General features: G+C 45.6%; 2 protein-coding genes across 4 annotated transcripts; one reads left to right on the top strand and one right to left on the bottom strand.

Moving 5' to 3' along the window:
• The first annotated feature begins 4,411 nt into the window (after window positions 1-4,411).
• On the top strand, window positions 4,412-5,059 carry LOC147987850 (uncharacterized). The gene has a single exon (XM_087542523.1). It carries the CDS (start codon window positions 4,412-4,414, stop codon window positions 5,057-5,059), a length of 648 nt encoding a protein of 215 aa, XP_087398649.1.
• Window positions 5,060-6,354: 1,295 nt separating this feature from the next.
• LOC125540385 (disease resistance protein RGA5-like) lies at window positions 6,355-13,359 on the bottom strand. Of its 3 annotated transcripts, none has more exons than XM_087545490.1 (8): window positions 12,925-13,359; window positions 12,307-12,476; window positions 11,965-12,053; window positions 10,904-11,883; window positions 9,090-10,734; window positions 7,648-7,686; window positions 6,988-7,047; window positions 6,355-6,903 (listed from the first exon to the last, which is right to left on the bottom strand). In XM_087545490.1, the coding sequence occupies exons 4-8, from the start codon at window positions 11,761-11,763 to the stop codon at window positions 6,832-6,834; spliced, it is 2,676 nt and encodes an 891-aa protein (XP_087401616.1). In that variant the 5' UTR covers window positions 11,764-11,883; window positions 11,965-12,053; window positions 12,307-12,476; window positions 12,925-13,359; the 3' UTR covers window positions 6,355-6,831. The 3 variants fall into 3 exon arrangements, with proteins under 3 accessions (XP_087401616.1, XP_087401618.1, XP_087401617.1); XM_087545492.1 differs by lacking the exon at window positions 12,925-13,359 and adding an exon at window positions 12,790-12,886; XM_087545491.1 differs by lacking the exon at window positions 11,965-12,053 and having other exon boundaries at window positions 12,925-13,358.
• Window positions 13,360-15,066: the final 1,707 nt, after the last annotated feature.

Genomic DNA, 15,066 nt, shown 5'->3' with positions numbered 1-15,066 from the left:
CCTTCCTCCTCCTTCTTCCTCTGTTCATGCACGGCGAGAGAGTGCAAAGAGAGAGACCATGAGAGGAGCAAGGGCTAGCTAGGGTTTAGGGTTTTCAAATTTCAACAACAACCCGGTTAGTAATGTCAAACCTTGATATATGCAAAAAAAAAAAAAAGCAAGAGATGGTCAGCAGCGCCTGCATCATTGTAACTGCAGTCAGCTTCTTGAAAACGAAAACAGACAGTGAGCGGCAGGAACCCTCACAAAAAGTAGAGAGTAAGCAGCCACCCTCGAGTTCTTGTAAAGAAAAAGTATATTTTTCGTTTCTCAATTCTTTTGAAAGTATAAAAATAGTCTCTCAGCTAAAAACTAGGAAAATCTAGTCCCTCAATTATCAAAACCGAATGCTTTTCGTCCCTCGGCTCAGTCCAGGTGATTTTGACGTGGACCGGTATTGACTGCTGACCTCTCCACCTCATACAGAACCGGTCGCCGCCGCTACATCTCCTGCTTGCATGCCGCTGCTACTTTGAAGAAGGCGTCGAAACGCACGGCACGTTGGCCTCCGCCACGGTGATGGACACGGGGTTGTGTGCGTAGCCAGCGGCGCATGTGGCGCCTTGTATGGTAGCTCACAAGTCGCAACGGCGGTGAGGCGTCGTCGTGCAGCAGGCACAGCGGTGGACATGGGTGTGTTCAACGGCTTTAGGAGGGCGGAAGGCCGACATGAGTGTCGCCTTCATCGCCTGTATGGGCAGCATTCTCGTGTCGCTGGTGCCAGTCAGCCAGTGCGGTGACCGAGGAGCTACACAACACAGCGAGGTGTGTCGGGCTGTGCGCACGTCCAGCGGCGCTGAGGCACACAGCGGCTTGGAGCGGCGCGTTTGGCAGTGCGCTAAACAGGCTCGACGACATGTCGTAGCTAGCAGGGTCACCAATGGTGGCGGCTCATGGCTCGTCGGTTGACGGCGATGCTCAGTTGTGGCGTGGTACAGCAGGCACAACCGGAGACAAGATGGAGAGCACGCATGCAAGCTGTTCAACGAAATGTGAACACGTCACCGAGCTCAAGCTGGCTGTCGGGACCTTGCCTCTGTCTCTGAACTCGCCTCCTTCGTGCGCTTGGCCTCAGGATCCGACGCGGTCGTGGTAGTGTGGAAAGTGAGAACAACGAGATGGAATGAATGCTTGTATATTTATACATAGAGTCATGGAAGTGTAGATCTTACGGATGTCAAAAAAGCATGGCTAGGGTTTGGCGGAAACGGGGCGATACCCAGCCGCCGCCGCCGCCGCGTACACCCATCGCCGGTGAGGATGGCGCTAGCTTCGCACGGGGAATCCATCTTCGGGGCGAACACGTTGCGGCTCCGTCCGCCCCTGCGGCCTTGTCCGCCACTGCGGCTCCGTCCGCCTCCGCCTTCGCGGCTCCGTCCGCCAGGTCTGCGAATGTGAGAAGCTATGCACAGGGGAGGGGAGCTAGCAGGAGCACAAACCCCAAAATTGCTGCAGGCAGCTACGCAGGTGAAGCAGTTTCGGGGGAGGAGTGCAGTATTTCGCCCGCAGCAGGAACACAGTTTGACCCAGGTGGTTCTGTCAGAAATCCTAGGACTATATCCCCATCACCTTCGTTCGCGAGAACAACAGCAGGGGCAATAAACTGCTTGTCGTGGAACTGTCGGGGGATTGGCGGATCTCGTACAATTCGTGACCTTGTGTCCCTTAATCAAGTACATCGTCCTCACTTTATATTCTTATGTGAGACCAGACAAAACAAAGAGAAAGTCCGGCGACTGTGCAATCGTCTAGGCTTGAGAGGCTTTGCTGTAGTTAGCAGTGAAGGGTTCAGCGGAGGACTGGCCCTGTTTTGGGATGAGCACTTTTTTGTCGAGATAAAAGAGAGTAACGCAAGATACATTGATGTATATGTTGGTGCTGCCCCGGGTACTGCGACATGGAGATTAACTTGTGTGTATGATGAGCCCAAAGTGAAAAATAGACACTTAATGTGGGACAATCTTCGACAGCTTAAGGCAAAGTCAGATCTTCCATGGACAATATTGGGTGACTTCAATGAAGCCCATTGGCAGTTTGAACACTTTTCTTTCACCCGACGTGCAGAATGGCAAATGGAGGCCTTTAGAGATGTCCTTGATGATTGTGAGCTTACAGACTTGGGCTTTAAAGGTGTCCCTTTCACCTATGATAACAAAAGGGGAGGCAGAAAGAATGTGAAGGTGAGGCTTGATCGTGCCATGGCGGATAATAATTGGCGAGATATGTTTGCAGATGCTTCAGTTGAACATATTGTTTCTTCCTGCTCAGATCATTGTGTACTTCTATTCCACCTCCAGGCTGAACAGCTAGTCCAAAACAAAAGAAGGTGCAGACAGTATGAACTTTTCTGGGAAAGAGCGTCTGATCTACCGGCAATTATAGAACAAGCATGGGCTGGTGCTGGAGTTTTCTGAGGATATGAATGGTGCATTGTGTAAGGAGTTTTCTGACAAGGAAATATCAGATGCTCTCTTTGAGATTGGTCCCCTAAAGGCCCCCGATACTGATGGGTTCCCGGCCAGATTTTACCAAAGAAACTGGGGGATCCTAAAGGATGAAACTATTGCAGCGGTCAAAATGTTCTTTGAAACAAGTAACATGCCCGCTAACATAAACCATACTGCTATTGTTCTTATTCCAAAGGTGGATCATCCATCGAATTTGAGGGAGTTCCATCCTATTAGCCTGTGTATGGTGCTATACAAGGTTATTTGAAAATGTCTAGCTAACAGATTGAGGCCTATACTCAGTGATATTATCTCAGTGAACCAGAGTGCGTTTATCCCCGGAAGGCTTATCACCGATAATGCACTTGTGGCCTTTGAGTGCTTTCATTTCATTGAGCAAAACACAAACCCGGGGAAGGAGTTTTGTGCGTACAAAATTGATCTGTCAAAGGCATATGATCGAGTGGACTGGGGGTTCCTTGAGAAGGCGATGAAAGGCTTAGGTTTCTCTCACCAGTGGATCGGTTGGATCATGTCATGTGTGACCACGGTGAGCTACTCTATAAAATTCAATGGAACTTTGCTGGATTCGTTTACCCCTTCCCGTGGTCTCCGCCAGGGCGACCCTTTGTCGCCATTTCTATTCTTGTGTCGCAGATGGCCTCTCAGCTTTGCTACAGAAAGAGATTAATGATAACCGGATTGTGCCCTTGAAAATTTGTCGTCGAGCCCCGGGTATGTCTCACATGTTATTCGCCGATGATACGTTACTCTTCTTCAAGGCTGAGTCTGAGCAAGCCTTGCGGATTCAACATGTGATCAATACCTATACTCAAGGTACAGGCCAATTGGTAAATGTTGATAAATGTTCGCTGATGTTTGGGAAGATCTGCCCTAGTGCTATCCAAGAGGAGGTCAAAGCTGTGCTGCAGGTTACACAAGTAGAGTTTGAGACTAAATATTTGGGTCTCCCAACCCCCGAGGGCCGAATGTCACGGGGGAAGTTCCAAACCATCCAGGCTAAGCTCCTAAAAAGAATGGTGCAGTGAGGAGAATTTTCCAATGGTGGAAAAGAAATACTCATCAAGGCGGTCGCTCAAGCTCTACCGACCTATGTGATGGGAGTATTTAAACTCCCTGCGGGGCTATGTGAAGAACTCATGAAAATGATCAGAGAATTCTGGTGGGGTGCTAGCAAAAATCAGAGGCGTACACACTGGATCTCATGGGACTGTATGATCCGGCCAAAAGCTTGTGGTGGTATGGGTTTCCGAGATTTACAACTTTTTAACCAAGCTCTATTAGCAAAGCAAGCATGGAGGTTAATAGAAAATCCTGAAAGTTTATGCGCCCAAATCCTCAGAGCAAAATATTTTCCAAATGGTCTGCTGGTGGACACGGTCTTTATTGGAAATGGGTCCTCAACTTGGAAGGCAATTGAGTTTGGCCTTAAACTGCTGAAGAAGGGGATCATTTGGCGCATAGGTGATGGTGCAACAGTCCGGATCTGGAGAGACCCCTGGATCCCTCGAGGCCCCTCGTGCCGACCCATTACCCCTAAACATCGATGCCGCCTCAAGTGGGTTACAGATCTACTGAACACAGATGGCTCTTGGAATATGGGGTTGTTACAACAACATTTTTATCAAGTCGACATTGATGAGATATTGAAAATTAAGCCCTCTCGGCGGCTGGAATCTGACGTCCTGGCTTGGTTTCCAGATAACGGGGGCTGTTCTCGGTCAAAAGTGCTTATTTTCTTGGTTTACAGGAAAAAAATGACTGCTAATGATCCAGGAGCGACTAGCTCTCGTCCGGATGGCCGACGACCAGCCTGGGATCTCATATGGAAGAGCCAAGTGCCACCCAAAGTGTGCATCTTTGCGTGGAAAGCTGCACACGAAGCCCTGGCCACTGAAGCAACAATGAAGTACAGGCACATGCAGGAGGTTCAGGCCTGTACTATATGTGGGAGTGATGTGGAGGATGCTCATCATGCGCTAATTAGCTGCCCACATGCCGCAGGCCTATGGAACGCCATGAGGGAGGTTTGGGACATCCCAAATAGTGATGACCTTCAGGACAGGGAGCCGGAGTGGATTTTTCGCCTCCTTGAGAAGTTAACTGAAATTCAACGTACCATGGTTCTGATGACTATGTGGAGGGCGTGGCATGTGCATAATGAAATAACTCACCACAAGCCGGCAATCCTGATTGAGGTCTCACGTAGGTTTCTTGCAAGCTATTTAACCTCGCTTTTGATGCTGCAACAGTACCCCGAGGCTGATGAAATCAAAGGTAAATTTGTTGTCGATTATCTTGGTGAACCTGCATGCAAGATGAAGCCTACGCTGCCTGTGGAACGGTGGCAGGCGCCGGTAGCCGGCTGGGCAAAGCTCAATGTGGATGGGTCGTTCATGGCCACTGACGGTACAGCAGGGGCGGGCATGCTTCTTCGGGATCGTAATGGGACTGTGATGCTTGCTGCTATTAGAGGACTTGTGAACTTCGCTGATGCGCTGGAAGCAGAAGTGGCGGCAATCCATGAAGGTATTATATTGGCCCTAAGCTAGACTGAGGTGGACCTCATAGTGGAGACCGACTGTGCAAAGGCTGTGCATTTGATTTCTTCTACAGAACAAGATCGTTCAGCGCATATCCATAGAATAATGGAGATTAGATTGTTGCTGTCTCAAGAAAGGAGGATTCAACTAGTTAAGATCAAGCGTAACATGAACTCTGCTAGCCACACTCTCGCGCAAATGGGACGAATTCAACAGCGAACTGCTTGTTGGCTGCGAAACCCCCCTGACGAAATTGCGAGCATCATTGCCGCTGATTGTAACAACATTACTTTTTTTTTTGCGAATAGTAACAACATTACTTGATGAATGATTTTTCCTTTCCCGCAAAAAAAGAGTCATGGAAGTGTACATCTATAGAGATATATGCATACGCTGGTGCATCCTCTAACTCAACTAACTCCCGAGCTAGCCTCCACTAACCATGTACTACATGCTGATGCGATAATAGCGCTGAAGACTAGACTAGGTTGTTACATAGAGCAATGGGATGAAGCTAATCACGTGGTGGCAGTGGGACTGGAATATATGCTTCAACAGATGGGAGAAGACGGGAGAGACCAGCGAGGAGGTAGTGGCGGGGGGATAGGTGCGGTGGCTCGCTGGCCGCGTCCTAGCGAAGGCAGGTGTGGTGGCTCGCTGGCCTCGTCCCTGGTGAAGGCGGCACGGGGACAGGACAGATTCAGACATGTGTGTTTGACATGATGCTGACATGGCGAGGTCAAAGGTCAATACCGGGTCCACGTCAGCTTAAAACCACCTGGATTGAGTGGAGGGACCAAAAGTATCCGGTTTTGATAATTGAGGGACAAGGTTTTGCTGGTTTTTGAGTTGAGGGACTACTTCTATACTTTCAAAAGAACTGAGGGACGAAACAAATACTTTTCCCTTCTTGTAACTGTAGTTAGATATAATGGACACACCAGTGTATTGACTTCTTGTAAGTGCAGTGCACACAGTTCATAAGACAGTTCTCATTGTCTTGGGAAACAGCAATGCGAATCATTGTAAGTAATATCATTCATGAGACTAACACTCATGATGCAGTGCCTGCATAGCGATGTGGCTGATGACGTGCATATACTGGGACATAGCAGTGCAGAAACATAAGAGCATACAAATGCCTGTCCTATGGGACTGTCGTAGCACCTCCCTCTGCCATGAACACATGCCTAGCCCAGACCAATCACAATTTCAAAGTGGTGGCAGAGTTGGAGCCAATGCACCACCCAAAGCACGTACGCTAGTGTGAACAAACCATCTGCAGTAAAGTAAAGTATATATCCGGGAAAACAAGCTTGATCCCCAATGCTTCCCCCCTGTTTCATATTCAATAGCTATGCCCGTGGAAATATACAAGTGATATGCTTTGCTAATAAATGTTGACAAAAATTGTTCAAGTAATAAGATGACATATTGCCCAATAATTCGCAAACGTAAGAAAATATAATAATACATGGGGTATTTTCAACATCAACATCCGAAAACAACTCAATATGAACGTGGAAAAATGACAATTGTGTAGTCTGGATGTTGGAACAGGAGCACGCAGACTGCTTCAGCTGAGCCCTTGAGGCTATCCAGGGGCGGACTTACATATAGGCCAGTGGGGGCTATGCGCCTATGCCCCCACTCCATTTTCAAACTTCAGTAAAGTGTGCTTTTATTTCACTCAAAATTACTTCAGATATTGTTCAAGAAGTGATAAAACGCTGATTTGCCCCCCCACTCCAAATTTTTTCTGGGTCCGCTCCTGAGGCTATCTATTTGTCCAGGTCCGCCCCAGAGGCTATCTTGTTTTCTGGGTCCGCCCCTGAGGCTATCTGTTTCTTGAGCTGACCAAATGACAGAATTACGTCAGTGGCTTCATTTCCAGGAGCAAAGATAGGTTTATTTAAGCTTCGACAGCTACCTCTTACCTGTGCTCTTCGTAGCATATCGCGATACCACATTAATGAATCTATCCTCTGCTGCTTCAACTGACCAAACAACACAATTAGGTGGTTTCTAGATAAATACAATCTTTGCAAAATATTTGAATCCACAAAAGCAGGTGTACACAGTAAGCTGCTGGTACTACACTATCACTCTTTCGTTATGTAGGCAGGGAAAAAATTACAATTCGTTTATCATGCATGTTGTTCTTTCCTTCCCTGGGTGAGGTGAGACCCCTTGCATGCTTATAACAAAATGCAAATGACATGCGTGTTGTGACAATTCCCATATCGGCTAATTAAAATTTATCGGTTGCTAGGCAACTACTGTTACAATAGCAAGCCTCTACAAATAATTGAGAGGCTATGTTCAAGCTTTCAGGAAGTTTTTCTGGCACATATAAGGCTAGCCATGTACGATTAGCATTTTTCAATAATTAAGGAATTTCAAATATAAAAATAGAGCTAGCCATAAAAGGCCAACAAAAGCCTACTCTCCGTGCATGGGGTTACAAGTGTTTTGCCCTGTATTTGATCAGAAAGACTTTATTTTGAATAGAAAAGCAGAAAAGCATCTTCTCCATTTGAATACAATATAACTGGCTTGATTTGGATGTAATGCTTAGAGAGGTTGTTGAGTTGTACCTGATCTCTGGCCTTATTGATGAAATCATCAGCTCGTGCCTAGCATAAAAAAAAGAAACATTATAATGTTTTGTAGTGTCTATGTTTTAGTGTGATCAGCAGAAAACATTTCAGCATGCAATCAACAACATATCATGACAGTCTGGTTACGCATGTGTACTTGGTTACTGTAGATGTGTCAATCTTATGTGACGAGTAAGAACTTAACAAAGCTCTATGATACCCTTCATACCTCCTTAGGCGAATGATGAGCACTTAATCTTAATCATGCATTGATCCAGGACAATTTAGCCATGTAAGCACACAAAGTATAACATGTTTTAAAAAGAATGCAAACAAATTTAATTATGTCATCATAGTGTATATGAACGACTTCTCCGGTATCCCTTATATGCTATATCTAGAAATATGTTTTTCTTCACATAAACGTAAACCAAGCTTCAATGGTACAGTGACTTTGGCAGGTCCCCAAGAGAGAGACACTGGGGACGCGTCATCTCAGTGGTATCCAATCTAGCAGCAGCGTGCCTCCGAGCTTGTGATTGTGCTTCAGGGACCAGATATCAGGCAATAACGGCAGATCGAGCCCACAGCCAAGCTGTCTTGAAATCCATGTCTAGTGGTTTTATTGTTGCATTGTGATCTCCCTATCTCGCATAGGTATCAATCATGGTTGTACTCATAACTGACAGGGATGTTCTAACAGTCGTGAAATCCGTCAGAGATAGAGGGTACTTCACCCATCACTAAAAGGTGTAAGTGTACCAGTGGTAATCACATGTTGCCTTAATATGCAGCAAAAAATGCACGATATAAGCATTATTTTATAAGTTATTTCCTTGTAATAAATCTCATGTAATAGAATTATTGTTTTTCTGTCTGATTAAAAAGAAAAATTTTGCGCAACAAAAACAAGTTAGAAAATAACTTCCTTGTTAGGACGATGTGCAAAGTCTAGTTAATAGTGAATAGGCTCTTATCCATAAGATATAACACTAGAATCATATTATCTCATTACAAAACATGTTATAGTGGGAATTTGCTAGTTGCTACCATATGGGCTTACAAAGGGTGGTCTGACTTCATTCTGGGTAGTTCACCACCCATTGTGCAACCAAGTCGATTCCAGTACAGTTTATTATTGTGGTATCATAGTGGATCACATATGATAAGAACAAATTGCATAGATAAAAAATAGAACACCAAGCTAAATTTATAGTGAACTTATAATGTAAATGATAGAAATATTAACTTATGAAAAAACACTAGATGACAATGTTTCAAATGCATAAATAAGTACCGTAATACAATAAAATTATATAAGGTTAAAAAGAATAGAAGCAAGCGTATACTTCCACTAATTGCATATAGGGTTTAGAAATATACACAAATGTAAAGAAATATTTTACATGTTGCTCAAAAATGTGAACAACTATACTTACATCTTCGTCACTGCCTGCTTCTGTGAATGTTAGTATGGGCATGTTTTGATTCATCTCGACCTCTTTCTGAATAGCATTTCTCACCTTTTGAGTCTCAGTGTCTTCTCCGTGGAAGGGTAGCTCAACAACAATATGCTCAAGCAAAGAGAGATTATTTAAACCAAATACAAGATCTCCAAACTGAAGCATTGTGTCATGCACATTCTCTAAACCGAACAGGAGGGTATTTAGACTTTGCATGGTTCCTTGTGCAAACTTCAACTCCATGGTGTCACCCTTGACACTAAACCTCTTTAGACACCGAAATGGATAAGCATTGTCAATGACCAACCGTTTGTCTCTACCCTGTGTAGGTTTCTTCACTTGTATGTACAGTTCACTGAGAGATGGTACATTCCCAAGTACATGAAGGTCCTCCTCTCCAAGTGTTTCAAGTGTGATACTTAGAGAGAAGAGGAAAGACATGGAGCACATCCACCTAGGCACTTTACAAGAGATGCTATCAGGCATGCAGAATAACAACAGTTGTGTTAGTTGAATCAAGGTTGACGGCAGCTCTTCTTCTATTTCAGTGCACCTGATATCCAGCACTTGCAGAAATTGCAGATTTCCAATCTCTTTCGGGATCCGAGTGATACAAGTTCCCTTTAAACTCAAATATCTCAGGTGAAACAAATTGCAGATATCCTTCCAACTATTATTATCCACCTGCCAGCAGTCAGTTAAGTCCAACACACGTAGGACTGGAAAACCCGACAGTGTTGGCAATAAACTAAAAGCTGGACTAGACACACTAAGTGACCTCACATGGGCCAAGCCCATGGTTGACAACTGATTAGCTACTTCTTGAATGCAGGGCTGGATGGACAGTCGGCGGATCTTACTTGGTAGATACTCTGATTGCGGACCACCTATTGTTGTTAGGAAATTTTCCTCATTTGACAAGGAAATGATGAGGTCATGCACCATATCGTGCACACGACAGGAGCGCACTTTATTTGCATTGTCAAATTTTACAGGTTGGACCAAACTTTTATTAATGAGCTCATCCAAATAATCCCCTCCTACTTCATACAAGCTCCTCCCCTGTTCTTTTTTCACAAAACCTTCACCCACCCATTTCCATATCAGTTGTTCTGTTGCAATCTTATAATCCTCTGGGTATAGACTAAGATGCAGTAAACAAGTCTTTAGGTGTGGAGGTAGGTTAGAGTAACTGACTGATAATATCCTTCTCATGTTCTTCACATCATTATGATTATTGTCTAGCCCTGAACTGATAGATTTCTGCACCTTGGACCAATACTCAAGTGTATGTGCTCTTCCCTTTTTGTTGCACAGCAAGCTACCTATTGTAAGGATAGCTAGCGGCACACCCCCACATCTTTTTAGAATGTTCTCAGATACTTCAACCAATTGACTAGGTGGTGGCTTGTTCTCCATATCATATATTCTATGATAGAACAACTTTCTTGAGTCCACAACAGAAAGGGGATTCAGCCGATAGACACCACCAGCTTGCTGGGCAACATCAAGGATGCGAGTTGTTGTGATTACTCTACTTTCATATTCATTGTCAATCAACGCATATTTGATGTTTTCCCAGACGGACTTATCCCATACGTCGTCAATAACAATCAAGTACCTTCATTTAGTACCAAAACACATATATTATAAGGCTATTTAAGTTCTCATACATTAAGCAGAATTGAGATACATAATAAAGCTTAACTTTAATGGCAAAGCAAATAGAAAACTTGAGAGTTATGCACTATTGTAGTTTTTATGCCGGCGACACATATGCACATACTTACCTCTTGTTTTCAAGAAATGTTCTTATTTCACGGATGAGTTGTTCTTCGCCCCACAATGCCTCATTGGTGTTCTGGATCCTATTCTTGTCAAGTTGATGGAGCAAGCTCTTGAAAATCTGCTCCATGTTAGGATTAATAGACACGGAAATAAAAGCTGAACAATCGAATTGAAGTTCTTGATTATCTTCTTGCACTTTCAGCTTCTCATAGACTGCATTAGCAAGGGTGGTCTTGCCTAATCCACCAAATCCAACAATAGAGACCACCTTCAGCTGTTTCTTGGAAACCTCGTCTCCCTCAGTCAGCATCTTGATTACCTCAACGCTCTTCTCGTCAGTCCCAACGAGCTCCGTGGCCTTCCTATACAAGGCTGATAGGCGAAGGGTATCAGTAGTTGGACCAACGGGCTTGGCAGTGGCCACACCGTCAACCTTGTACCTATCACGCCGCTCACTGACCTCCTTGATGTGGCTCTTGATGTCTTTGATATCAATGCCGATCTTGTGGCAAATTTTGCCCTTGGTCAGCAGGCTGAGGCTCTTATCAATGAAATCCCTGAAACCATGGGACTTCTCTGGTCGGCCATGGATTTCAATGCGCACCATGAACTTGTCGATGCTATCTTCCAGATCGTATGACAAGTCTCTCACAGCCTTGGCCCAAAGCTTGACTTGGATGTCCGGTGGCTGGTCGATTGGCGCCTCAGAAATCCTGAGGAGAGCTGTCTCCATGCTCTCCATCTCGGCTTTGAGGAACATGATCTCGCCCCTGACACCCCTCTGAAGGTTGTACTCCTTGGTTATTAGGTCAGCCAGCTTGGGCAGGAGGGTGCCCATCGCTCCAATCACGGCCTGGGCCATGCTCTGCTTGCGCTGTAGCTCGGCCTCTCAGCCTGCTGCAGGTGTTTGCGGAAGCAGCAGAAGGGAGCTTCGTCAGAGCAATCTGCTGCGTGGATGAAACTTCGTCTTGCACTACACCACCTAAAGAATCACAGCATGAGTAATCAGGACTAACTAATAAGTCAAAAGTTTTGAATGAATTCAAACAGACCGACATCTTGCCTGAGAGAGGTGGAGAGTGAGTGCACTGATGGAAAAAAAATTGGGGAATCTAAAGCTCGGCCTTAGATTCAGAGAAGAGATAGAGCAATCTGAAAGAAGAGAAAAAGGTTGCAACTGAATCGTTTGCGAAAGCAATGATTTCAAGACATCCATCATATGACAAACTATCAACACTTGAGATCTTTTCTGGGTAACATGATGGAACTTAACAGCATCCTGAAGATGATTAAGCAGCAGCAGCAGCAGTTTCCTAAGTTAACAAGCTACAATCATGCAACAAGAGCATATGCAAGAGCACCCAGCTTAGTTTATCTTGGGAGTTTTTCTCAAAGGGAAGATTACCTAGAGAACCCTGCAGCGTGTGAGCTCGGAGATAAGAGAACGGGCACTGTTAGAGGATGATGAAGCTGAGATCTGGATCGCGTGGGTAGCTCGGGCTCTCAGCCGGTTGCAGGTGTGTCAGCAAGCATCATTGGGAAGATGGTGTGTGGAAGAAGCGCGACCTTGGGGATCTACACCACACCACCCGAAGAATTGCAGCATAATCAATTGGTCAGCATGATAAATTAGTCAGGTTGGTAGCAACTAAGTCAAAACCTCTGTAAGAAATTCTGAACAAACGTCCTCCTATGGGGAAATTTTGGGGAACTTGCAGCAGATAGATACTCAGCAATCAATCTGTTTCTTTTTTAATATATATATACTCCCTATGTAAATGAATATAAGAGCGTTTAGATCATTAAATTAGTGTTCTAAACGCTCTTATATTAGTTTAAGGAGGGAGTAGTTGGTAACTGAAAGAAAACTGTGAGAAAGCAATGATACCAAAGACATTTTGCTTTGCTTAGCACGCCTGATTGCCAACAATATGGAACTTGACTGCATCCAAAACAGCAGCAGCAGATCTGGAGGAAAATTAGTAAGGGGAAACTTAAGTAAGAAGAAAAACGGTGCGATTACCTAGAGAAGGCGCGACCATTGGATCGAGCGAGAGGAGCGCGCTGACCGGCGGCGGCGACCTCGACCGGCGGCGGCGGGGATGGAGAGTCGGAGACCTCCGCTGGATCTCGGACCGAGGAAACGAGATGGAGAGTGGAGCAGTGGCTGACTGGAAGTTGCAATGATTATTGGGGGAAGAGCAGAGACTCTCTTCTTCCCTTATCTTTCACCTGTAGCTACAGTAGCTGTGTGATCTGTAGCAAAATCTGGTCTTGGTTGGTTGGCAAATCAATCGCCTGAGAAAGCTATGGTGTCTTCCATGACGGCAATCTGCGAGGAGAACGATTTCAGCTCTGCCGCCGCCGCCATTGCTCTCCGGCGCTTGAAGTGTCGGCACGCGGCTGTGCCTAGGCGGACGACGGACGTCGAGATTAATTTCCCTCTCCTCTCCTCTGGCTCTGTCTGGGCTCAATCTATCACTGATCCTCCAGACCACCTAAAACCAGCCCGGCCCAGTGCCATTGTGCCAACTCCACCTGCTTCCGGACCCATGACACCAACGGAAGTGCTGCCTCAAATAAAAAAAGACAAAATTTACTACAGAAAGATAACAAAACAAAGACCAGCGTTTTTCCCTATGAAAAATGCACCCGGCTTATTGTTTTGGTTTCTGTTAAAAAAAAGCATGTGTTCGTTCTTTAAGTAAAAACTTCCGATCTATTCATCGATAGTCATGATAGTACAAAGAACATCAGAAGTAACAGAAATTACGTCGAGGTCTGTAGACTACCTAGCGACGGTTACAAGCCGAAGACACGCTGTCGTCATCGCCCCTCCCTTATTTATAGTAGATGGCTGGAAAGTTGCCGTGCTAAGTCCCTACAGGACCAACACACCAAATCAGCAACCGCCGCTGGTGAAGAGAAGGGTAGATCAGAAATAACCAACATGTAGACATATGAACGCCGATGAACAAAGATCGGATGCAAGTAGATCGAAGGCAGACACCGACCGAATCCTACCAGATCTTGCAGAGAAATGTTTTCGCACGTCCTTCAATGATGTTAAACATGTTGCTGGGACACGGGCTAGCCGTCTCCACTTGAGAGATAGCATGCCCATACGCATGGCTTCTTTGAATGATAACCTCGACAATATATCACGCGTACCGTCCTGTAGTTAATAGAGTGATAAGCCAAACATTGGTATATGCATGCACTAGCTTGACGACATCTTGTCAATGCCATGATATTGTATGGTTCAGCTACTTTGGCACGGCCCGAGCGCTGTGAACAGGTCATGGCTTTGATTTCTCATCTATAATCTATAATATCTAATAGTTCATTCCTATTATATTATTTCTCTTGACATGCAGCCTATCCATCTCAGCATAGCTGTCACATCAACATTTTTTGATTGACCTACATATGGGACCAACCACTACAACACCCTTGCCACATAAGCATCAGTTACTTGCTAAGGACCCACCGCAACCAGCCGACAATCCTGTTTATGGCCTGTGGAGAGGATTCCCCATCTCATCGTTTTTTTTCTGTATATAGTACAACTCCACTCAATTGATCCCGACGCAACGCCTCATGTCTTCCCGACGACAGTGGATTTCGTTTGCTCTTCACCTCCCCATCAAATCCCACTAGTATTAATTTGCAACAGAGACTGATCGATTTCCTACTCTGACGATTCGGTTGCACTTCCGGTCGTAATTTTCGGGGTTCCTTTTGATGATCCAGCGTGATCGGAAAACTATAGCTCCGTCTGATAAATACTAGCAGTGCTGTTATATTAGATCCCATCTCACCGGAAAAACACTATGAGATGTCTCCCGGCGTCCGTCCCCGCCCTGGCACTGGCCTCCCCGGCGCAGGCGCCCCTGGAAGAAGAGCGCCTCGCGGAGGATGCTGCCGCCAGCATCGCCCCCGTTACTCTTGGTGATTACCTTGCGGTCGAGCGCCGGGTGCCTTGGCAGAAGGCCGGGAAGGCTCCGTGCGGCGGCGGCGAACCCTGCTCGGAGCCGGCGCGTCCTCCGCTCATCTTCCCTATCCCGCAGCAGGAGGTAGCGCAACAGAGATGTGGAAGCCTTTTCCTGTTGGCCGGAAAGGATAGGGGAGGTGCTAATGGCGGACGGCAGCGGTGATGATAGCG

The sequence above is a fragment of the Triticum urartu genome, chromosome 2A (assembly GCF_056163025.1).
Source record: "Triticum urartu cultivar PI428250 chromosome 2A, HENAU_Tu73, whole genome shotgun sequence".
NCBI classification, from domain to species: Eukaryota; Viridiplantae; Streptophyta; class Magnoliopsida; order Poales; family Poaceae; genus Triticum; species Triticum urartu.
This window is presented reverse-complemented; position numbering and strand designations above follow the sequence as displayed.

Bases quoted from the DNA above. Each gene is read 5' to 3' on its own strand.
- LOC147987850 (XM_087542523.1), top strand. From the start codon at position 4,412: ATGAAGTACAGGCACATGCAGGAGGTTCAGGCCTGTACTATATGTGGG.
- LOC125540385 (XM_087545490.1), bottom strand. From the start codon at position 11,763: ATGGCCCAGGCCGTGATTGGAGCGATGGGCACCCTCCTGCCCAAGCTG. The intron at 10,735-10,903 runs GTAAGTATGTGC...TACTAAATGAAG, and splicing joins ACATTTCTTGAAAACAAGAG to GTACTTGATTGTTATTGACG. The intron at 7,687-9,089 runs GTAAGTATAGTT...TTTTTATGCTAG, and splicing joins AAGCAGGCAGTGACGAAGAT to GCACGAGCTGATGATTTCAT.